This window comes from Oncorhynchus keta, chromosome 8 (assembly GCF_023373465.1).
Source record: "Oncorhynchus keta strain PuntledgeMale-10-30-2019 chromosome 8, Oket_V2, whole genome shotgun sequence".
NCBI lineage: Eukaryota > Metazoa > Chordata > Actinopteri > Salmoniformes > Salmonidae > Oncorhynchus > Oncorhynchus keta.
Window position 1 is genome coordinate 37,514,939 of NC_068428.1, and position 25,350 is coordinate 37,540,288.

Consider the following 25,350-nt stretch of genomic DNA (forward strand, 5'->3'; position numbering starts at 1 on the left):
CTCGTCAATGACGTGCTGAGAGATATGATTGATCAGTTCATATATGTTTACCTGGATGACATACTGATTTGTTCTTCTTCTCTCCAGGAACACGTTCAGCACGTCAGACGAGTGCTTCAGAGGTTGTTGGAGAATGGACTTTTTGTCAAGGCGGAGAAATGCATTTTTCATGCACAATCCGTTCCATTCCTAGGTTACATCGTCTCGACTGAAGGTATTCGCATGGATCCTGACAAGGTTAAGGCTGTGGTGGATTGGCCAAGCCCAGATTCCCGTAAGGCCCTACAGAGGTTTCTGGGATTCGCCAATTTCTACCGGCGTTTCGTTCGCAACTTTAGTCAGATAGTCGCTCCTCTTACCGCCTTAACCTCCCCCAGAGTGACGTTCAGGTGGTCCGATACAGCCGAGGCTGCATTCGCCAAACTTAAGAGCCGCTTTGTTTCGGCTCCCATCCTCATAGCTCCCGATCCCCGCGTCAGTTCGTAGTAGAGGTGGACGCTTCAGAGGTGGGGGTAGGTGCGGTACTTTCCCAACGTTCCTCTTCTGACGACAAGATGCACCCTTGTGCGTTCCTTTCCCATCGGTTATCACCTGCGGAACGCAACTACGACATTGGCAACAGAGAGTTGTTGGCAGTGAAGTTAGCACTGGAGGAGTGGCGCCATTGGTTAGAGGGTTCGGGGTACCTTTTATAGTTTGGACCGATCACAAAAATTTGGAATATATCAGAACCGCCAAGCGACTCAACTCCAGGCAGGCGCGGTGGGCACTCTTTTTCGGACGTTTTGACTTCTCTCTCATATCGCCCGGGTTCCAAGAATGTCAAACCCGATTCCCTTTCTCGCATTTTTGACCATTCCAAACGCCCATCCACTCCCGAGTGCATCCTACCCGGGACCCTAGTAGTATCCACACTCACATGGGAGGTTGAATCGAGGGTCAAAACGGCCTTAGAAGGGGTAACGCCTCCGCCCGGTTGCCCGCCTAATCGGTTGTTTGTGCCGGAGGGGTGTCGGTCCGATGTTATTCGGTGGGGGCATTGCTCCAACGTAGCATGTCATCCAGGAGTCAGCCGCACTAGCTTTTTGGTTAAGCAACGCTTTTGGTGGCCACTGATGGCTCGTGACATTCACAGTTTTGTCTTGGCTTGCTCGGTTTGTGCCACTGGGAAGACTTCTAATCGACCCCCAGATGGGTTACTCCAACCGCTGTCGGTCCCTTCGAGACCCTGGTCCCACATCGCGCTAGATTTTGTTACCGCCCTCCCGCCCTCCCAGGGCAAGACGGTGGTGTTGACCGTGGTGGACCGGTTCTCGAAGGCAGCTCATTTTATTCCCTTGCCTAAATTACCATCTGCCAAGGAGACAGCGGTAGCTGTCGTCGATCACGTCTTTCGCTTACATGGCCTGCCGATGGACGTAGTTTCTGACAGGGGGCCCCAATTTGTGTCCAAGTTTTGGCAAGAGTTTTGTAGGTTACTGGGAGCGAGTGTCAGCCTGTCTTCAGGGTTTCATCCCCAGAGCAACGGTCAAACGGAGAGGGCCAACCAAGATTTGGAGAGAGTGTTGCGATGTTTGGTTTCTAAGAATCCCTCTTCCTGGAGCCAACAACTCTCTATGGTTGAGTACGCTCACAATTCGTTGCCAGTGGCAGCTACGGGTCTCTCTCCGTTTGAGTGTAGTTTAGGTTACCAGCCACCTATCTTTCCCAGTACGGAGTCCGAGGTCACTGTTCCTTCCGCTCACGCTTTCATCCAGAGGTGCCGTCACGCATGGAGCAGAGCCCGTGAGACTCTTCTCCGGGTGGGGGCGCGCACCAAGGCTAAGGCCGATCGCCACCGGTCGAAGCCTCCGGTATACGTCGTTGGCCAAAGAGTGTGGCTTTCTACTAAGAACATTCCACTCCGATCCGTTTCGAACAAGCTTGCCCCCAAATTTATCGGCCCGTTCAAAGTCATCAGGATCATTAGTCCGGTGGCGGTCCGGCTCAAGCTTCCTCCAGCGTATAGGAGAATTCATCCTACCTTTCATGTGTCTAAAATAAAACCTGTGTTTCAGGCACGCATTAACCCGCCGGTCCCGGTTCCCCCGCCGCCACGACTTGTTGATGGGGAACCCACCTTTCTGTCAACCGTATTTTGGACTCTAGAAGGAGGGGACGCGGATTCCAGTACCTGGTGGACTGGGAGGGTTACGGCCCGGAGGAGAGAAGTTGGGTACCTGCTAGGGACATTCTGGATCACTCCCTTATCGATGATTTCAATCGACAGGTAAATTCGCCTGGGAACGCCAAGAGGCGTTCTAGGGGGGTATTGTCACGGTTCATGAATCCACTGCCTCCATCTCTCTTTCTCTTTCTCTCTCTCTCTCTCTCTCTCTCTCTCTCTCTCTCTCTCTCTCTCTCTCTCTCTCTCTCCCGTGTTTGTGTGGGCGTGGTTCCCAATCTCGGCCTGATTGTCTGCGCCAGCTGGAACCACTTATCTTCCCTTTATATGTTCTGTAACCAGTGTTTCTTGTTGTCAGATCGTTGTTACTTCCCTGAGGTTGTGTCGTGTGTCTGTGCTCTTCTCTCGCCGCCCTTGTGTGGATTATCTGCTGTGCTCCTTCCTACCCATCCGGACACACTCCCCTGGATTTCTCAGCACGCTATCATTGGAAGATGCGCCCATCGTAGTCCCTGTGGAAAGAGATTCCGTCTAAGTACAGTCTGTCTGTCCTGTTGCTGTTGTAAACTGTATTCATTAAACCATCGTTGCTTGCATCTTGCATCCGCCTCTGTGTTGTCACAACAGTACCTTGTGGAAAGAGAAACACAGTAATATACAGTACCTTGTGGAAAGAGAAACACAGTAATATACAGTACCTTGTGGAAAGAGAAACACAGTAATATACAGTACCTTGTGGAAAGAGAAACACAGTAATATACAGTACCACAGTTGTGGAAAGAGAAACACAGTAATATACAGTACCTTGTGGAAAGAGAAACACAGTCATATACAGTACCTTGTGGAAAGAGAAACACAGTCATATACAGTACCTTGTGGAAAGAGAAACACAGTCATATACAGTACCTTGTGGAAAGAGAAACACAGTAATATACAGTACCTTGTGGAAAGAGAAACACAGTCATATACAGTACCTTGTGGAAAGAGAAACACAGTACACAGTCATATACAGTACCTTGTGGAAAGAGAAACACAGTCATATACAGTACCTTGTGGAAAGAGATACACAGTCATATACAAAGTACCTTACCTTGTGGAAAGAGAAACACAGTCATATACAGTACCTTGTGGAAAGTCATATACAGTACCTTGTGGAAAGAGAAACACAGTAATATACAGTACCTTGTGGAAAGAGAAACACAGTCATATACAGTACCTTGTGGAAAGAGATACACAGTAATATACAGTACCTTGTGGAAAGAGAAACACAGTCATATAAAGAGAAACAGTACCTTGTGGAAAGAGAAACACAGTCATATACAGTACCTTGTGGAAAGAGAAACACAGTAATAGTACCTTGTGGAAAGAGAAACACAGTAATATACAGTACCTTGTGGAAAGAGAAACACAGTAATATACAGTACCTTGTGGAAAGAGAAACACAGTCATATACAGTACCTTGTGGAAAGAGAAACACAGTCATATACAGTACCTTGTGGAAAGAGAAACACAGATGGGTTACATCTTAGTGCTGTGCTGTGATGAGATAGTGGCAGACCACATTTGTGATGTAACATGCTGTCTACAACATGCGGTCGTAGGCTAAATCAAAAGCAAATGGTGTTCATCAGTGTGTACGGTTATATACCCACAATAATATGATGATTGTGAATAGCCAGATTAATATAAAAGTTACATTTAAATGTTTACACGCGTTTCAAGAACTACAATTTTCCTTCTAATCCTGTTTACATGGACAAATCTGATATCAGGCCCCCTGATGAGACTTTTATGAATGCTGAAAATCGGCAATCGAAATAAACATTCTACCACAGCGACGATGATATTTGTTGCGAAGCCTAAAACAATTTCTAAAATGAATACTTTGAGTTTTTCCGAACTGACTTCACTCGCGTAACAGAAGGAAACTCATGCTAGCACATGTGCAGATCAAATACACCGCTGTAATTCTGATTAAGGAATTTACATCTTGTAATAATTTGAAAGATTGCTCAGAAAACCAGGTGTTTTATTCATCGTATGCTTACTTAGATTATGATTTTACGCTGATGAAGATAAGCAGAGTAAGTTGTTTACATGACTAACGCCATACTTGGCCTTCTGCCATAAGTTTTTTTTGTTATCAAGTTATTAGTGTGCATGTAAACATACTAATTTCTGAAAAGCACACTGACCCCCGGAGAGCCAGAGAGAGATGTGGATGACAGCTGTTTTACTGAACTGAACTGGAGATTCTGTGATAAGCTGAGCTGAGCAGCCAGCTTCAAATCAAATAAAATCAAATGTATTTGTCACATTCACATGGTTAGCAGATGTTAATGCGAGTGTAGCGAAATGCTTGTGCTTCTAGTTCCGACAATGCAGTAATAACCAACGAGTAATCTAACCTAACAATTCCAAAACTACTACCTTATAGACACAAGTGTAAAGGGATAAAGAATATGTACATAAAGATACATGAATGAGTGATGGTACAGAACGGCATAGGCAAGATGCAGTAGATGGTATCGAGTACAGTATATACATATGAGATGAGTAATGTAGGGTATGTAAACAAAGTGGCATAGTTTAAAGTGGCTAGTGATACATGTATTACATAAAGATGCAGTCGATGATATAGAGTACAGTATATACATATACATATGAGATGAGTAATGTAGGGTATGTAAACATATTAAGTAGCATTGTTTAAAGTGGCTAGTGATATATTTTCCATCCATTTCCATCAATTCACATTATTAAGGTGGCTGGAGTTGAGTCAGTGTGTTGGCAGCAGAATTTAAAAGAATTTAAAAGGTATTTTCGGATATTATTCATCCTAATCAGATTTTTTACATCGGTGATACATTGGAGATAATATAAGACAAGTACTGGAAACAATAGAACACTATGAAAAATCTGGGAAACCAGGCCTGCTATTCATAGCTAACTTTGAAAAGGCTTTTTATTAAGTATGACTGGAATGTATATATAAATGCCTGGAATATTTCAATTTTGGAGAATCTCTTATAAAATCGGTTAAAGTTATGTATAGTAACCCATGGTGTAAAATAGTAAACAATGGCCCTCATCTCAGAAAGTTTTAAACTGTCAAGAGAAGTTAAACAAGGTTGTCCACTATCAGCATATCTATTTATTATGGCCATCGAAATGTTAGCTATTTAAATCAGATCCAACAATAATATCATAGGGTTAGAAATCCAGGGCTTAATAACAAAGGTGTCATTGTACGCTGATGATTCATGTTTTCTTTTAAATCCACAATTTGAATCCCTCCACAGCCTCATAGAGGATCTAGATACTTTTCCTAACCTCTCTGGATTACAACCAAATTATGATAAGTGTACTATATTATGTATTGGATAACTAAAAAATTTAACTTTGCATTACCTTGTAGTTTACCAATTAAATGGCCTGACGGGGTGTGGACACACTCAGGATACATATCCAGAAAGAACAAAATCATCTCACTACAATACATGTTAATAGAACGTTAGCAAAATAGATAAGATATTGCTACCATGGAAAGGAAAATACCTGTCTATTTGTGGAAAAAATCACCTTGATTAACCCTTGAGTCAGTTGACCTATTTGCTTATGGTCTTGCCTACACTCAGTAACCTGTTTTTAAAATTTCATGAGCAAAAATATATATATATATTTTTTAATGGCAAACCAAACAAAAATTAAACGGGCTTATTTATTATTTATATAATCAATATGAGTTCGGAGAGCAAAAAATGTTAACTATTAAAGCATTAGACCTCTAACTAAAGGCATCCATCATATAAAAGTTACACTTATATCCAAACTGGTTCTCAAGCAGATTAGTAAGGTCTCACACCATGTTCAAGAACAGCTTTTTTCCCTTTATTCAAATGACAACTTCTCACTTTCGGTTATTTGATCATGAAATCATCTCTAAAATATTGCTATTTTTAAAACAAGCCATAGAAAGTTGGTTGCAGTTTCAGTTTAATCCACCAGAAAAGACAGAACAAATAATACAACAAATATTGTTGTAATTCTCAAATATACTAATTGATTAAAAAAACATACTTTTTGATCAGTCTAAAAAAAGTTATAATCTTTGTAAATTATATCCTAAATAGGTCTAGCGGAGTTATGTCACACATGCAGCTAACTAAAATATATGGCAATGTCTACTCTACCCAAAATTACAACCAACTAACAGCTAATTGCAGCACAATACAAATAGTGTGGGTGGCCATTTGATTAGCTGTTCAGGAGTCTTATGGCTTGGTGGTAGAAGCTGTTAAGAAGCCTTTTGGACCTAAACTTGATGCTCCGGTACAGCTTGCTGTGCGGTAGCAGAGATAACAGTCAATAACTATTGGTGACTTTATTCGATTTGACCATTTTTAGGGCCTTCCTCTGACACCACCTGGTACAGAGGTCCGGGATGGTTTTCAGACACCTTGACGTTTGTTACTTTACAGGTTTATTCTAAAATTGATTATTTAAAAAATAATGGGAGAAACTCTCCAAATACAGGTGTGCCAAGCTTGTAGCTTCATAACCAAGAAAACTCGAGGCTGTAATCGCTGCCAAAGGTTCTCCAACAAAGTACTGAGTAAATGGTCTGAATACTTATGTAAATGTGCTATTTCCATATCACATTTTTTATACATTTGCAAAAATGTCTAAAAACCTGTTATTGCTTTGTCATTACGTGGTATTGTGTGTAATGTGATGAGGAGGGGGGGACTATTTAATCAATTTTGTAACATAAAAAATGTGGAAAAAGTCAAGCGGTCTGAATACTCTCCGAATGCACTGTGTATAGGTACAGATTTACAAGAAAATACATGGGGGAGCGTCTGTGATGAGCTGAGCTGAGCTGCCAGCCTCAAATAACTGGAGAGCATGAGATGAGCTGAGCTGAGCTGCCAGCCTCAAATAACTGGAGAGCAGGGGATGAGCTGAGCTGAGCTGCCAGCCTCAAATAACTGGAGCGTCTGTGATGAGCTGAGCTGAGCTGCCAGCCTCAAATAACTGGAGAGCAGGGGATGAGCTGAGCTGAGCTGCCAGCCTCAAATAACTGGAGAGCAGGGGATGAGCTGAGCTGAGCTGCCAGCCTCAAATAACTGGAGAGCAGGGGATGAGCTGAGCTGCCAGCCTCAAATAACTGGAGCGCATGTGATGAGCTGAGCTGAGCTGCCAGCCTCAAATAACTGGAGCGTCTGTGATGAGCTGAGCTGAGCTGCCAGCCTCAAATAACTGGAGCGTCTGTGATGAGCTGAGTTGAGTTGCAAGCCTCAAATAACTGGAGAGCAGGGGATGAGCTGAGCTGAGCTGCCAGCCTCAAATAACTGGAGAGCAGGGGATGAGCTGAGCTGAGCTGAGGTCAGCAACCAGCTTCAAATAACTGGAGAGCAGGGGATGAGCTGAGCTGAGCTGAGGTCAGCAACCAGCTTCAAATAACTGGAGAGCAGGCGATGAGCTGAGCTGAGCTGCCAGCCTCAAATAACTGGAGAGCAGGGGATGAGCTGAGCTGAGCTGAGCTGAGCTGCCAGCCTCAAATAACTGGAGAGCAGGGGATGAGCTGAGCTGAGCTGAGGTCAGCAACCAGCTTCAAATAACTGGAGAGCAGGCGATGAGCTGAGCTGAGCTGCCAGCCTCAAATAACTGGAGAGCAGGGGATGAGCTGAGCTGAGCTGCCAGCCTCAAATAACTGGAGGGCAGGAGATGAGCTGAGCTGAGCTGCCAGCCTCAAATAACTGGAGAGCAGGGGATGAGCTGAGCTGAGCTGAACTGATCAGCTAGCATCAAGTAACTGTGAGATGAATTGAGCTCAGCAGCCAGGCTCAAATACCTGGAGCGTCAGCGATGATCCTTTCTTTCTAAATATCTTTCTCTCTATCCTCTCTTTCTAAATATCTTTCTCTCTATCCTCTCTTTCTAAATATAGCTGTCTCTCTATCCTCTCTTTCTAAATATCTCTGTCTCTCTATCCTCTCTATCCTCTCTTTCTAAATATCTCTGTCTCTCTATCCTCTCTTTCTAAATATAGCTGTCTCTCTATCCTCTCTTTCTAAATATCTCTGTCTCTCTATCCTCTCTATCCTCTCTTTCTAAATTGCTCTTTCTCTCTATCCTCTCTTTCTAAATATATCTGTCTCTATCCTCTCTTTCTAAATATCTGTCTCTCTATCCTTTCTTTCTAAATATCTCTGTCTCTCTTTCCTCTCTTTCTAAATATCTCTGTCTCTATCCTCTCTTTCTAAATATCTCTGTCTCTATCCTCTCTTTCTAAATATCTCTGTCTCTATCCTCTCTTTCCACCCCCATTATCTCTTTCTCTATCCTCTCTAAATATCTGTCTCTTCATCTATTTCTTTCTGTAAAACTTTCTCTAAGTAAGTTATGCAGACAACAAGCTCTTGCAGTCTCACTGTAGAATTTGATGTTTCTCCAAATGTCAAAATTCAAAGTGTTTTTGACACCCCGGGATGACTCCTGCTCAGCGTAGTTCTGGTTCTCCAAATATCAAATTTAGAAGAATAAGGGTTAAGGTTTTGGATAGGGTTAAAACATGAAGTTTATGCACTCATTCTGGATGTTTAGGGTAAGGGTTAAGGTTTGGGATAGGGTAAAACATTTTTTGTTAAAGCATCCACCGTTGGGATTGAACATGTAACCTTCTGATTCAGTGTCATGGGATTCAGCAATCCACCACTCCCTTCCACAACACCTTTACAAAACTGAAGTCTACTTGATGGTAATTGTGCTCACTGTTGCCTCTAGTGGCCAGTTTTGAATACATTTCCCGAAGTGCGTAGATCAAAAGTCACTCTTGAGCGATCTGCCTGAGACAGAGCATAACAGAACAGTGTCCTAGCCATACATAGAAACACACACACACGCACAATCCCCCCCTCTCCACAAACGCACAATCTCCCCTCCACACACGCACACAACTCCACTCCCCACACACACACAATCCCTCCTCCCCACACCCACACAATCCCTCCTCCCCACACACACACAATCCCTCTCCACACACACACAAATCCCCCTCTCCACAAACGCACAATCACCCCTCCATACACGTGCACAATCCCCTCCCCACACACACACACAATCCCCCTCCCCACACATACAATCCACCTCCCACACACACAATTCCCCCTCCCCACACACAATCCCCTCCCCACACACACAATCCACCTCCCACACACACAATTCCCCTCCCCACACACATCCCCCCACACACAATCCCCTCAAACACGCAATCCCCCCTCCCCATACACAATCCCCCTCCCCACACACAATCCCCCCTCCCCACACACAATCCCCCCTCCCCATACACAATCCCCCTCCCCACACACAATCCCCCCCTCCCCACACACAATCCCCCCTCCCCACACACAAGCCCCCCACATACACAATCCCCCTCCCCATACACAATCCCCCTCCCACACACACAATCCACCCCCACACATACAACCCCCCACACACAATCCCCCTTCCCACACACAATCCCCCTTCCCACACACAATCCTCCCCTCCCACACACAAATCCCCCCTCCCCACACACAATCCCCCCTCCCCACACACAATCCTCCTCTCCCCACACACAATCCTCCCAACACACACAATCCACCCCCACACACACAACCCCCTCCCCACACACAATTCCCCCTTCCCCACACACAATCCCCCTCCCAACACACAATCCCTATTACTAGTCTGTTCAACCTCTCTTTCATATCGTCCGAGATTCCTAAAGATTGGAAAGCTGTCGCGGTCATCCCCCTCTTCAAAGGGGGATGACACTCTAGAATATTACAGACCTATATCCATCCTGCCCTGCCTTTCTAAAGTCTTTGAAAGCCAAGTTAACAAACAGATCACTGACCATTTCGAATCCCATCGTACCTTCTCCGCTGTGCAATCCGATTTCTGAGCTGGTCACGGGTGCACCTTAGCCACGCTCAAGGTACTAAACGATATCATAACCGCCATCGATAAAAGACAGTACTGTGCAGCCGTCTTCATCTATCTGGCCAAGGCTTTTGACTCTGTCAATCACCACATTCTTATCGTTTCTCAAATGACTGCCTTGCCTGGTTCACCAACTACTACTCAGATAGAGTTGTGTGTGTAAAATCGGAGGGCCTGTTGTCTGGACCTCTGGCAGTCTCTATGGGGGTACCACAGGGTTCAATTCTTGGGCCGACTCTTTTCTCTGTATATATCAATGATGACTTAGAATATGTGGACAACTACAAATACCTAGGTGTCTGGTTAGACTGTAAACTCTCCTTCCAGACTCATATTAGCATCTCCAATCCGAAATTAAATCTAGAATCATCTTCCTATTTTTCAGCAAATTCTCCTTCACTCACGCTGCCAAACATACCCTCGTAAAACTGACTATCCTACCGATGTCTTTTCCAAAATAGCTTCCAACACTCTACTCAGCAAACTGGATGCATTCTATCACAGTGCCATCCGTTTTGTCACCAAAGCCCCAAATGCCACCCACCACTGCGACCTGTATGCTCTCATTGCCTGGCCCTCGCTACATATTCGTCACCAGACCCACTGGCTCCAGGTCATCTATAAGTCTTTGCTAGATAAAGTTCTGCCTTATCTCAGATCACTGGTCACCATAACAACACCCACCCGTAGCACACGCTCCAGCAGGTATATCTCACTGGTCATCCCCAAAGCCAACACCTCCTTTGGCCGCCTTTCCTCCCAGTTCTCTGCTGCCAATGACTGGAACGAATTGCAAAAATTGCTGAAGTTGGAGACTTATATCTCCCTCACTAACTTTAAATATCAGCTATCTGAGCAGCTTACCAATTGCTGCAGCTCATCTGTAAATAGCCCATCCAATTACCAACTACCTACCTCATCCTCATTTTAATTGACTATTTTTGCTCTTTTGCACACCAGTATTTCTACTTGCACATCATCATCTGCACATCACTCTAGTGTTAATTTGCTAAATTGTAATTACTTTGCTACTGTTGGCCTATTTATTGCCTTACCTCCTTACTACATTTGCACACACTGTATATAGATTTTACTATTGTGTTCTTGACTGTACTTTTGTTTATCCCATCTGTAACTCTGTGTTGTTGTTTGTGTCGAACTGCTTTGCTTTATCTTGGCCAGGTCGCAGTTGTAAATGAGAACTTGTTCTCAACTGGCCTACCTGGTTAAGTGAAGGTGAAATATATACATTTTTTATAAAATCCTCCCTACTCTCACACACAACCCCCCACACACACACACAAAGCCCCCACCCCACACACACAACCCCTCCTCACAAACCCACACAACCCCCCATCCCACAAACACAACCCCCCTCCACACACACAATTGCCCCCTCGCCTCACACACAATCCCCCCCACACACACATAACCCCCATCCCCTCCCCACACGCACAATCCCCACCCCCAACACACACACACACACGTCAAGGTATAGCTACATCCAAATATAAACAGCTTGTGTGCGTTAACATCAACACAATGCTGTGACCTGTGATTCTGCTAACCTCAGCCGTTGGGCGGCATTTAGCCTAGTGGTTAGAGCATTGGGCCCCTGAGCAAGGAAGTTAACCCACTGTTCCACGGGCGCCAAAGACGTGGATGTCGATTAAGGCATTCCCCTGGTTGGGTTAAATGCGGAAGACATGTTTCAGTTGAAGGCATTCAGTTGTCCAACTGACTTCCCATTTGATGGGATGGATTGAGCCATGCAGCAGACGCTGTTCATTTAATGATTCTCTAGCGGGCTTAACTCATTTAGGACAGTTGCTCGCTTATATAAATAAGCCTCTTCTCTCCCATCAATACCGCTCTGCTGGACTATTCAGGGAACCAATGAATAATCAGTGAACTGATCCCAGGTCTTTCTTAGGTGTGTATAGGCTACCTTGTGATTCTGGCTTCTTATTCATTATTTCCCTACAGTGAATTCGGGGAGTAGCCCAGACCAGTCAATCCAACATCTCAGCCATTTACGACAATGTTGCTCTATGGAACTTAACAATTATTTTAACAACTTTGTGCTGTATGTGAGTGTTCTGTATATAGATGTATGCATGTGTGCATTTGTGTGTGTGTGTGTGTGTGTGTGTGTGTGTGTGTGTGTGTGTGTGTGTGTGTGTGCGTGCGTGCGTGCGTGCGTGCGTGCGTGCGTGTGTGTGTGTGTTCGGAGAAGGAGATGTTTCCGTACCCTTGAGTTCCATGCATACAGGAACCTTTCAAATGTTTGCATCCTTTTGTGTGTGTGTGTGTTTTTCTTGTGCACACTAGTGTCTGTTGGCGTGTATTTGTTGGTGTGTGTCTCTATGTAAATCCTTGTGTCTCCTCCTCTGTCTGTAGTTTCTCAAGGCGTGATCCAAAATGGGGCCTGCGTCAGGAGCCATTGTCTGTTTCCTGTCATCCGACCCCTACCCATTAGCCCCGTGGGCAGAAGGACCACTGCGATAAGGTCAGTGAGCCTGTCGATCAAATGTTGGATTATGACGTATGGCTGCACCTGGAGTACACACCCCCCCCCAATGCACACACACACACACACACACACACACACACACACACACACACACACACACACACACACATGAATGCACACACACACACACACACACACACACACACACACACACACACACACACACACACACACACACACACACACACACATGAATGCACACACACACACACACACACACACACACACACATGAATGCACACACACGCACACCATGTCATGAATTAAACATCCCCACTGGCAGGGCAGCAGCTCATATAAGGTATGCATGGAATATTTCATCATTTAGAGGATGGTATGTCCTTCCTATGAGATATTAATGCTGCCAGACTGTCCTGCTAAAGGAAAATGAGGTCCAGTCCGAGCGAGGGGTTTGCTTTCGTGTGGACAGACAGAGGGAGTACTTTAATTTATTTATCACGCGATGCTCTGATCAGCTTTTATGGTATATCAAATGTATTATTGTAATGACACAGTAACTATACAGAAATACACTATAGATACAAAAGTATGTGGACACCCCTTCAAATTAGTGGGTCTGGCTATTTCAGCCACACCTGTTGCTGACAGGCGTATACAATTGAGCACAGTCATGCAATCTCAATAGACTAACATTGGCAGTAGAATGACCTTACTGAAGAGCTCAATGACTTTCAATGTGGCACAGTCATAGGATGCCACCTTTCCAACAAGTCAGTCTGTCAAATTTCTGCCCTCCTAGAGCTGCCCCGGTCAACTGTAAGTGCTGTTATTGTGAGATGGAAACATCTAGGAGCAACAACGGCTCAGCCCCAAAGTGGTAGGCCATAGAAGCTCACAGAACGGGACCACCGAGTGCTGAAGCGTGTAAAATGTGTCTGTCCTTGGTTGCAACATTGTGCCTCTGGAAGTAACATCAGCACAAGAACTGTGCGTCAGGAGCTTCATGAAATGGGTTTCCATGTTCAAGCAGCCACACACAAGCCTAAGATCACCATGTCCAATGCCAAGCGTGGGCTGGAGTGGCGTAAAGCTCACCGTCATTGGACTTTGGAGCAGTGGAAACGCGTCGTCTGGAGTGATGATTCATGCTTCACTATCTGGCAGTCTGATGGAAAAATCTGGGTTCAGTCGATGCCAAGAAAATGCCACCTGTCCCAATGCATAGTGCCAGCTGTAAAGTTTGGTGGAGGAGGAATAATGGTCTGGGGCTGTTTTTCATATTTCGGGCTAGGCCCCTTAGTTCCAGTTTTGGGAAATCTTAACACTACAGCATACAATGACATTCTAGACGATTCTGTGCTTCCAACTTTGTGGCAACAGCTTGGGGAAGGATCTTTCCTGTTTCAGCATGCCAATGCCCCCATGCACAAAGAGAGGTCCCTAAAGAAAGGGTTTGTTGAGATCAGGGTGGAAGAACTTGACTGGTCTGCACAGAGCCCTTACCTGAACCATCTTTCAAATCTACTCCTGCTCCTCCCCTTTTTCGATAGGGCAAATGAAGTCTAACATTTTTAATTGGAAAATACAAACTTTAGAAGCCTTTTTAACCCTGAATACCCAACAAGTTAGGATTTTCCTCTGCGAAGGAAAATGATCTGCAACAACAGAGTGATCAAATTAAGATAGTATACCTGTATACCCCCTGGACCGGATGCTAGTCTATCGCAGGGCCTTACCCCCAATCTACAGTATGTCTTTAATATTTCTGAGTGCCAAGCAGAGACGCATTGGGTCCAATTTGTACAGTCTTAGGTATGACTCGGCCCGGGATTGAACTCCCTACCTTCCAATCTCAGTGCAGACACTCTAACCAAGAATGTAGTCTGTTTACATTAAGAGTAACTATATCCTTCCTATCTCTCCTGTGTGTCTTTCTCCAGGTCAGCTCTGGGAGACTACCTGACCCCCTGTGACACCTCCCACCCTCCCAGCGACGACCTCCAGGAGGATCACAACTACAGCAATGCCAAATCCCCCAGCATGCCCTGTTCTTCCCAGGGGCCCTCCGTGTCCGACGAAGACGATGAAATCATTGCAGTGGAGGTGGGAGTCCACCGAGGGGTCAAATCCGAACCTAAAGAAGTCCCACTGGACTCTGCCTCCGTCTCCTTCCTATCCCAGCATGCCCGGCGACGGGGACTGCCCTGGACCAAAAACCGCCTGCGGGCCCTGGGTGACACACTGCCGCTGAAGAAGCGCCGTTCGGCAGCATCGGCAGAGAAGCCGCCGTTGGAGAGCGATGATGAGGAGATGAAGGAGGCGGCTGGGTCGTTGCTCCACCTGGCGGGAGTCAGGGCGTGCCTCAACAACATCACAAACCGGGCCAAGGCTGCTCAGAAAGAGAAGGAGCAGAAAGAGGCCCTCAGAAACTAACTAATGCCAGGCCATAGAGAGGCCTACACATCAGGCCTGTACACCTGGCCTACACACCTGTCCAGCACACCTGGACTACACACATATCGCCATGGCCTAGAAAGTAATAGCTGAGACACGCCACAAAGACCAACGGCTAAAAGCAGCATTACAAGGTGTGTTAACAATCACCTGCTGGGTGTTGACAAATGGTGGAGATTCAACATGTAGAAACGTTGTGAAATGAACAGAAAAGGACAGCAGATATTCTGGTCAGATTAGATAGGAAGGACACCAGCTGCTTCTAACCATTGGTGGTGCGTTGTGTCTCTGATGCCTGATTCCCACTATTGACCCAATCTAAAGCCTATACTGTGCTGGCTCTGAACATTTATTTTCAGAGTGTCCTTTCCAGCATGGTTCCAGCAGCAACTATGGTGGATGAGGGTAACCAGGAAGCCCCAGTACATCTCGGCTTGGCTCAGCTCAACTTTGGCTTCCATAGTGTGAAAAGGGTGTTCAGGCCTGGGCAGAGAGTCCTTCAGTAGGACGACACACCAGGTCTACACACTGACCTATCAACCACCAACGGGCCAAGACAAAGAACTCTATTCAAGCATTAGTCTCAATAGACATTACTTCATCTATCTCTCTCACTCTATCTCTCTCTAGCTCTCTTTCTCTCCTCCAGGGGCATTAGGAGCATCTTACTTATGTGTGGCAATATCAGAAATCCATGTTTTCCTATACGTTTCCTATATGTTTCCTATATGTTTCCTATACATTTCCTATATGTTGCCTATACGTTTCCTATATGTTTTCTATACGTTTCCTATACGTTTCCTATACGTTTCCTATACGTTTCCTATATGTTTCCTATACGTTTCCTATATGTTTCCTATACGTTTGCTATACGTTTCCTATACGTTTCCTATACGTTTCCTATATGTTTCAATGCTAACTCTGATGGGTAATTGATTCTCATGTGTCTCATGTTGATGTTTTTATGTTGAGTAAAGGGATGCAAGCCATAGAAAAATATGTTTTGTCACTAATTAGGGAAAAACATAGTAGAAAATGTCATGTTTGAGGAGACTAGCTGACCGTTTTGTGTAATCTGTGTCAGAGGCTACGTCTGTATCTGTAGCAAATATCCAGTAATGTAAGCAATGTAAGCAAGGAAGTTGAGCCAATAATACTTACAGTTTTAAAACAGTTAAAACCTCCTGCTCACACATCCTATATGCCCATGAGCACAACATGTAAGACTGTGCCAAAGACAAGCGACCAGGTTGCCTGATGTAGGCAATCTGCTTACAAAGACAAATGTAAAGGCATAGCAACATCATATATGGTCATGTATGGCTCAGTTGGTGTAGCACGGCTGTTGCACCACCTAGGGTTGTGAATTAAATACCCGTGGCTACCCGCATAAATTGTGTTCATGCACAACTGTAAGTTGCTTTGGATAAAAGCATCTGCTCAATGGCAATGAATATATTATTACATCAGAAGATCTTCAGAGAAGAGACAGGAGAATACCGTAAATGTCTAAACAATTGTAAAAATCCGTTCTTAGAGAATCACGCATGTACTTAATTGACATTCATTACAGCTATTTCTATTACCAATAGTGAAGACATCATGGAGAACGGGGCACGATTCCTTTAAGAGCACTTTTTAATATTTATGGATAATTAGAACTTTGCTGTTACAATGTTTTTGTTGTCATGGTGACGACTTAGTGCCGGGTCAGAGGCAATATATCTCCTCCATCTTGTGCTTGTTGCTCATCTGCATCTGAAATTGCACCCTATTCCCTTTACAGTGCACTACCTTGTCCAGAGCGTCATGGGCTCTGGCCAAAAGTAGTGCACTATCTAGGGAATAGGATGCCATTTCAGACACAGTTTCACTTAGACTATGTCCCTCAAACTCTTCCAGAATTTCTCTTCTATTAAAAAGTGAATGTCAGTTTAAATATACCCCATGTTACGACACCTGCCTATCATTTAACAGACTCACAAAACTATTTACATAAATTGTGGATTCGTTGTCGTTTTATCTCTGTTTGAAATGTTTCCCATTCTTCCTACTCTCATAAAAGTATAAGCAATTTGTCCAGTCTGGACAACTGTAAAAAGGTTAGAAAATATTTTATTTTTCCTTTCTTAATTGAAGCAATTTGACCTGCAGGACTTTCTCAGTTATATTGCATGGGTGCTTGTAAATAAGATACAAAAGTAAATCATTTTTTATTCAAAGATCATGTAATATAAACAATGTATTTAGCATGAAGCATGACTTATTTTCATATAAACTTAGATCCTACAAGAGAAAACTAAGTTTTTGCAGACAATTCTTATACCCTCGATTTTTGTTTAATTTAATTTGATTATTTTTTTTGTAAATTGATAATTGTATTTCTTCAGATGAGCAGATTTATAAAGACAAATCTTCCTCAAGGAGAAATGTTATGGGGAAATCACTCTGCAATTATGAGGCCCTTCTGCTCTGTGCTTTAGGTATAACAGACCTGGGTTTAAATACTATTTGAAAGCTTTCAAATACTTTGAATGACCTTGAGTGCCAGATGGGCAGGGTTTGTACTTTGGGACTTTTCTATTTGTTCCATTGAGGCAAGCCCTATCAAGCACAGCCCAAGTATTTTAAATTATGTCAAATACTGTAGCGTTTAAACCCATGTCTGTTAGGTATAAGGCAAGATTGAAAAGCCTCTAGTATGGTTTTCAGTCTTCTGCCTCTTATAATATAAATATGTCAATGGTCTAGTGTTTTTCAGAAGTTATCAATAGTGTGTGTGTGTGAGTGTGTGTCCAACAACCATACACCCTTTAGCATTGTGCCTGTTCTCAAGGCGTTGTGTTCCGATGTCTTTGATTGACATTATTTCATATTGAACAGCACATATTTCTTTATTTATCACAGTATTGTCTCATTTTGTGAATATGTCACTATTGGGTCCGAGTTTTCTCCTGGCAGAAACCTCAGTGTAAACTGATGGGGTATAAGGAACTGTTTAACATGGAATTTAGAATTCGTCAGAATGTTCAGAACAAGTTCCACTGTTCTAATTGGCTCCCTAGTCTACACCAGATTAGCATAGGCAAACCTTTTGTTCAAAGTTATGTCAGATACAATATATTAATGTATGACTCAATAGAGCCTGTTTTTATGGATTATTTACTTTGGAAAAATGACAGTACAAAGGAAAAGTGTTATATAAAGAGCGATGTTTAAACCCGGCCAATTGTTTCAGTTTTGAGTGATTCAGTACATTTAGCCCTGCCGTAGATGATTAGTGTAAGCTATAATGAGAATACATTAAAGCCTTAGTCAGTTCATGCTCTGGTATGTTCATATATACATGCATACATTTAAATGTCACCTTTATTTAACTAGGCAATTCAGTTAAGAACAAATTCTTATTTACAATGACGGGCCTGCCTAGAACAACAGATTTTTTAACTTGTCCTTTTGGGGATTTGATCCAGCAACGTTTCAATAACTGACTCAAAGCTCTAACCACTAGGCTACCTGCTGCCCAAAACTGTACATACATACATACATACATACATACATACATACATACATACATACATACATACATACATACATACATACATACATACATACATACATACATACATACATACATACATACATACATACATACATACATACATACATACATACATACATACATACATACATACATACATACATACATACATTGGAGTGAGATAATGAACATGTTTCTGGTACAACCAGCAGAGGTAATAGGGTTTGGACTGAGGTTATGTGCAGAGTAGAGTCAGAGAGGTCCAGAGAGAGTCAGAGTAGAGTCAGAGTAGAGTCAGAGTAGAGTCAGAGAGGTCCAGAGAGAGTCAGAGTAGAGTCAGAGTAGAGTCAGACAGATCCAGAGAGAGTCAGAATAGAGTCAGAGTAGAGTCAGAGTAGAGTCAGACAGGTCCAGTGAGAGTCAGAGTAGAGTCTGACAGGTCCAGAGAGAGTCAGAGTAGAGTCAGAGAGGTCCAGAGAGTGTCAGAGTAGAGTCAGATAGAGCCAGAGTAGAGTCAGAGTAGAGTCAGACAGGTCCAGCGAGAGTCAGAGTAGAGTCTGAGAGGTCCAGAGAGAGTCAGAGTAGAGTCAGAGTAGAGTCAGACAGATCCAGAGAGAGAGTCAGAATAGAGTCAGAGTAGAGTCAGAGTAGAGTCAGACAGGTCCAGCGAGAGTCAGAGTAGAGTCAGACAGGTCCAGAGAGAGTCAGAGTAGAGTCAGAGAGGTCCAGAGAGTGTCAGAGTAGAGTCAGATAGAGCCAGCGAGAGTCAGAGTAGAGTCAGACAGGTCCAGAGAGAGTCAGAGTAGAGTCAGATAGAGCCAGAGTAGAGTCAGAGTAGTCAGATAGAGCCAGAGTAGAGTCAGAGTAGAGTCAGATAGAGCCAGAGTAGAGTCAGAGTAGAGTCAGAGAGGTCCAGAGAGTGTCAGAGTAGAGTCAGAGGTCCAGAGAGTGTCAGAGTAGAGTCAGAGTAGAGTCAGAGTAGAGTCAGAGTAGAGCCAGAGTAGAGTCAGAGTAGAGTCAGAGTAGAGTCAGAGTTGGCTAGAGTAGTGGTTATGGGCAGGGTTTCCCAAACTCGGTCCTGGGATCCCCCTGGGTGCATGTTTTGTTTTTGCCGTAGCGCTACCCAGCTGATTCAAATAAATACATCTTGATGATGAGTTGATTATTTGAATCAGCTGTGTAGTGCTACGGCAAAAAAAAAGCAAAACGTGCACCCAGGGCCACAGGACTGAGTTTGAGTCAAAGGCAATTAATCCTGGTTTAAAGGAAAGGCAGAGAGTGACTACAGTAGTGGTTTAGATGAAAGGCAGAGAGTGACTACAGTAGTGGTTTAAAGGAAAGGCAGAGAGTGACTACGGTAGTGGTTTAGAGGAAAGGCAGAGAGTGACTACAGTAGCGGTTTAAAGGAAAGGCACAGAGTGACTACGGTAGTGGTTTAAAGGAAAGGCAGAGAGTGACTACAGTAGTGGTTTAGATGAAAGGCAGAGAGTGACTACAGTAGTGGTTTAGATGAAAGGCAGAGAGTGACGACAGTAGTGGTTTAGATGAAAGCCAGAGAGTGACTACAGTAGTGGTTTAAAGGAAAGGCAGAGATTGACTACGGTAGTGGTTTAGAGGAAAGGCAGAGAGTGACTACAGTAGTGGTTTAGATGAAAGGCAGAGAGTGACTACAGTAGTGGTTTAGATGAAAGGCAGAGAGTGACTACAGTAGTGGTTTAAAGGAAAGGCAGAGAGTGACTACGGTAGTGGTTTAGAGGAAAGGCAGAGAGTGACTACAGTAGTGGTTTAAAGGAAAGGCAGAGAGTGACTACGGTAGTGGTTTAAAGGAAAGGCAGAGAGTGACTACAGTAGTGGTTTAGATGAAAGGCAGAGAGTGACTACAGTAGTGGTTTAAAGGAAAGGCAGAGAGTGACTACAGTAGTGGTTTAGAGGAAAGGCAGAGAGTGATTACAGTAGTGGTTTAAAGGAAAGGCAGAGAGTGACTACGGTAGTGGTTTAGATGAAAGGCAGAGAGTGACTACAGTAGTGGTTTAAAGGAAAGGCAGAGAGTGACTACAGTAGTGGTTTAGAGGAAAGGCAGAGAGTGATTACAGTAGTGGTTTAAAGGAAAGGCAGAGAGTGACTACGGTAGTGGTTTAAAGGAAAGGCAGAGAGTGACTACAGTAGTGGTTTAGAGTAAAGGCAGAGAGTGACTACAGTAGTGGTTTAGAGGAAAGGCAGAGAGTGACTACAGTAGTGGTTTAGAGTAAAGGCAGAGAGTGACTACGGTAGTGGTTTAAAGGAAAGGCAGAGAGTGACGACAGTAGTGGTTTAGATGAAAGGCAGAGAGTGACTACATTAGTGGTTTAAAGGAAAGGCAGAGAGTGACTACGGTAGTGGTTTAGAGGAAAGGCAGAGAGTGACTACAGTAGTGGTTTAAAGGAAAGGCAGAGAGTGACTACAGTAGTGGTTTAAAGGAAAGGCAGAGAGTGACTACGGTAGTGGTTTAGAGGAAAGGCAGAGTGTGACTACAGTAGCGGTTTAAAGGAAAGGCAGAGAGTGACTACGGTAGTGGTTTAAAGGAAAGGCAGAGTGACTACGGTAGTGGTTTAGAGGAAAGGCAGAGAGTGACTACAGTAGCGGTTTAAAGGAAAGGCAGAGAGTGACTACGGTAGTGGTTTAAAGGAAAGGCAGAGGGTGACTACGGTAGTGGTTTAGAGGAAAGGCAGAGAGTGACTACAGTAGTGGTTTAAAGGAAAGGCAGAGAGTGACTACGGTAGTGGTTTAAAGGAAAGGCAGAGAGTGACTACGGTAGTGGTTTAGAGGAAAGGCAGAGAGTGACTACAGTAATGGTTTAGAGGAAAGGCAGAGAGTGACGACAGTAGTGGTTTAGAAAAATGACAGAGCGTGACTGTGACAGCTAGACAGGGAGACAGACAAGCAAATGTTCTGAGTTCCATTGAGTTCCGTTGTCATAGTATTCTATCAGCTGTGATGGAGAACAATTAAATTCTATACAATTCAATGTGCTTCTATCAATGTTTGCATGAAGAAGAAAAAGCTACATGGTTGTGTATGAAATGGCTCTATATTCCGCATATAGAGTGCACTTTTTTTGATGAGAGCCCTGGTCAAAATTAGTGCACTATATAGGGAATCGGGTGGCATTTCAGACACATACTTACTGTCCATATATACCTCGCTGCCAACTCCACTTCCTGTCCTGACTGTGTTGGAGTGTTCTTGCGTTACAAGTCAAGCGCTCTGTGTTATCGTGACGAATGTGTTGTAGAGTCTGCCCTGGCATGTCAAGGACAATGTGATGTAGAGTCTGCCCTGGCATGTCAAGGACAATGTGTTGAAGAGTCTGCCCTGGCATGTCAAGGACAATATGTTGAAGAGTCTGCCCTGGCATGTCAAGGACAATGTGTTGAAGAGTCTGCCCTGGCATGTCAAGGACAATGTGTTGAAGAGTCTGCCCTGGCATGTCAAGGACAATGTGTTGAAGAGTCTGCCCTGGCATGTCAAGGACAATGTGTTGAAGAGTCTGCCCTGGCATGTCAAGGACAATGTGTTGAAGAGTCTGCCCTGGCATGTCAAGGACAATGTGTTGAAGAGTCTGCCCTGGCATGTCAAGGACAATGTGTTGAAGAGTCTGCCCTGGCATGTCAAGGACAATGTGTTGTAGAGTCTGCCCTGGCATGTCAAGGACAATGTGTTGAAGAGTCTGCCCTGGCATGTCAAGGACAATGTGTTGAAGAGTCTGCCCTGGCATGTTAAGGACAATGTGTTGTAGAGTCTGCCCTGGCATGTTAAGGACAATGTGTTGAAGAGTCTGCCCTGGCATGTCAAGGACAATGTGTTGTAGAGTCTGCCCTGGCATGTCAAGGACAATGTGTTGAAGAGTCTGCCCTGGCATGTCAAGGACAACGTGTTGTAGAGTCTGCCCTGGCATGTCAAGGACAATGTGTTGAAGAGTCTGCCCTGGCATGTCAAGGACAATGTGTTGTAGAGTCTGCCCTGGCATGTCAAGGACAATGTGTTTAAGAGTCTGCCCTGGCATGTTAAGGACAATGTGTTGTAGAGTCTGCCCTGGCATGTCAAGGACAATGTGTTGAAGAGTCTGCCCTGGCATGTCAAGGACAATGTGTTGAAGAGTCTGCCCTGGCATGTCAAGGACAATGTGTTGTAGAGTCTGCCCTGGCATGTCAAGGACAATGTGTTGAAGAGTCTGCCCTGGCATGTCAAGGACAATGTGTTGAAGAGTCTGCCCTGGCATGTCAAGGACAATGTGTTGAAGAGTCTGCCCTGGCATGTTAAGGACAATGTGTTGAAGAGTCTGCCCTGGCATGTCAAGGACAATGTGTTGTAGAGTCTGCCCTGGCATGTCAAGGACAATGTGTTGAAGAGTCTGCCCTGGCATGTCAAGGACAATGTGTTGTAGAGTCTGCCCTGGCATGTCAAGGACAATGTGTTGAAGAGTCTGCCCTGGCATGTCAAGGACAATGTGTTGAAGAGTCTGCCCTGGCATGTCAAGGACAATGTGTTGAAGAGTCTGCCCTGGCATGTCAAGGACAATGTGTTGAAGAGTCTGCCCTGGCATGTCAAGGACAATGTTTTGAAGAGTCTGCCCTGGCATGTCAAGGACAATGTGTTGTAGAGTCTGCCCTGGCATGTCAAGGACAATGTTTTGAAGAGTCTGCCCTGGCATGTCAAGGACAATGTGTTGAAGAGTCTGCCCTGGCATGTCAAGGACAATGTGTTGAAGAGTCTGCCCTGGCATGTTAACGACAATGTGTTGAAGAGTCTGCCCTGGCATGTCAAGGACAATGTGTTGAAGAGTCTGCCCTGGCATGTCAAGGACAATGTGTTGAAGAGTCTGCCCTGGCATGTCAAGGACAATGTGTTGAAGAGTCTGCCCTGGCATGTCAAGGACAATGTTTTGAAGAGTCTGCCCTGGCATGTCAAGGACAATGTGTTGTAGAGTCTGCCCTGGCATGTCAAGGACAATGTGTTGAAGAGTCTGCCCTGGCATGTTAAGGACAATGTGTTGAAGAGTCTGCCCTGGCATGTCAAGGACAATGTGTTGTAGAGTCTGCCCTGGCATGTCAAGGACAATGTGTTGAAGAGTCTGCCCTGGCATGTCAAGGACAATGTGTTGAAGAGTCTGCCCTGGCATGTCAAGGACAATGTGTTGAAGAGTCTGCCCTGGCATGTCAAGGACAATGTGTTGAAGAGTCTGCCCTGGCATGTCAAGGACAATGTGTTGAAGAGTCTGCCCTGGCATGTCAAGGACAATGTGTTGAAGAGTCTGCCCTGGCATGTCAAGGACAATGTGTTGAAGAGTCTGCCCTGGCATGTCAAGGACAATGTGTTGTAGAGTCTGCCCTGGCATGTCAAGGACAATGTGTTGAAGAGTCTGCCCTGGCATGTCAAGGACAATGTGTTGAAGAGTCTGCCCTGGCATGTCAAGGACAATGTGTTGAAGAGTCTGCCCTGGCATGTCAAGGACAATGTGTTGAAGAGTCTGCCATGGCATGTCAAGGACAATGTGTTGAAGAGTCTGCCCTGGCATGTCAAGGACAATGTGTTGAAGAGTCTGCCCTGGCATGTCAAGGACAATGTGTTGAAGAGTCTGCCCTGGCATGTCAAGGACAATGTGTTGTAGAGTCTGCCCTGGCATGTCAAGGACAATGTGTTGTAGAGTCTGCCCTGGCATGTTAAGGACAATGTGTTGAAGAGTCTGCCCTGGCATGTCAAGGACAATGTGTTGTAGAGTCTGCCCTGGCATGTCAAGGACAATGTGTTGAAGAGTCTGCCCTGGCATGTCAAGGACAATGTGTTGTAGAGTCTGCCCTGGCATGTCAAGGACAATGTGTTGTAGAGTCTGCCCTGGCATGTCAAGGACAATGTGTTGTAGAGTCTGCCCTTTGTACACACTACAGTGTAGTGGACTACTTTTGACCAGGGCCCATAGGGCTCGGGTGCAATTTGGGACTCATTCAGTTACATACAGGGACAGGGACAGTGAACTCATACGTTACAATACTGCCATGTTGGTGACTATTTGAGATGTGTCAGATTAAAAAAAAGATTGCCATCAGATAGAGATGTCAAATGTAAAACTATGTATCTATGAGATGACAATGTAATACAGCGTAGCTACACCTGGCTGTTTCAAATTCATTTGATCCTTTCCTTGTTGTGCAATAATATTGCCAAAGACTGATTTCAAACTATTTCATCCATTCATCCATTCAACCATGTAAATATCACATTGTCCAATAACTGTGGCAAAAAAAATGTAACAATGTTTGTTTTTTTTCTCCTTTCCATTTTTCTAAAAACCTACAATAATGTTTGTGATGTAATGTCTTCCAGTCGCAATAAATGAAAAATACAAGTTGCAAAAGATGACCTGAACTCGACTCTTGTGCTCGAAAGGAACCGTGTATTAATAAGCATGTTATCAAGTTGTATGAACCAGGTTATAACCATGTTATTGATCTCCACCCTAATCAGCGACATGTTACAGAAGTGCATCAACAACAGTTGATTATGATTGTGCTATGTGTTTGTCCCACCTACCTACCTGGGATGTTGGCTATCAACAACAAGGCAACTCCTATGACTAATTGGGAATGGGACGCAAGCGTAGGATTGATCACCCTGTCGCTAACCGCCTTTGGGGAGGGTGTATAGTGTGAAAGGCCGAAACACCCTAGGAAC

General features: G+C 44.4%; 1 protein-coding gene across 29 annotated transcripts in view; it reads left to right on the forward strand.

Moving 5' to 3' along the window:
* Window positions 1–25,030, forward strand: part of LOC118387152 (forkhead box protein N3-like) — a 123,153-nt gene extending 98,123 nt beyond the window's left edge. The window contains exons 5-9 of one of the 29 annotated variants that reach the window (XR_008141143.1): window positions 12,554–12,662; window positions 14,588–18,955; window positions 19,113–19,175; window positions 19,335–19,365; window positions 19,582–25,030. Coding sequence is in view for 1 of the 29 variants with exons in the window: in XM_052524139.1 (XP_052380099.1) it covers window positions 12,554–12,662; window positions 14,588–15,080 (602 nt within the window). In the remaining 28 variants the exon portion in view is untranslated. Of the gene's footprint in view, window positions 1–12,553; window positions 12,663–14,587 lie in introns of all 29 variants that reach the window. The other 28 variants (XR_008141128.1, XR_008141130.1, XR_008141126.1 and 25 more) reach the window with 28 other exon arrangements.
* The last annotated feature ends 320 nt before the right edge of the window (window positions 25,031–25,350 follow it).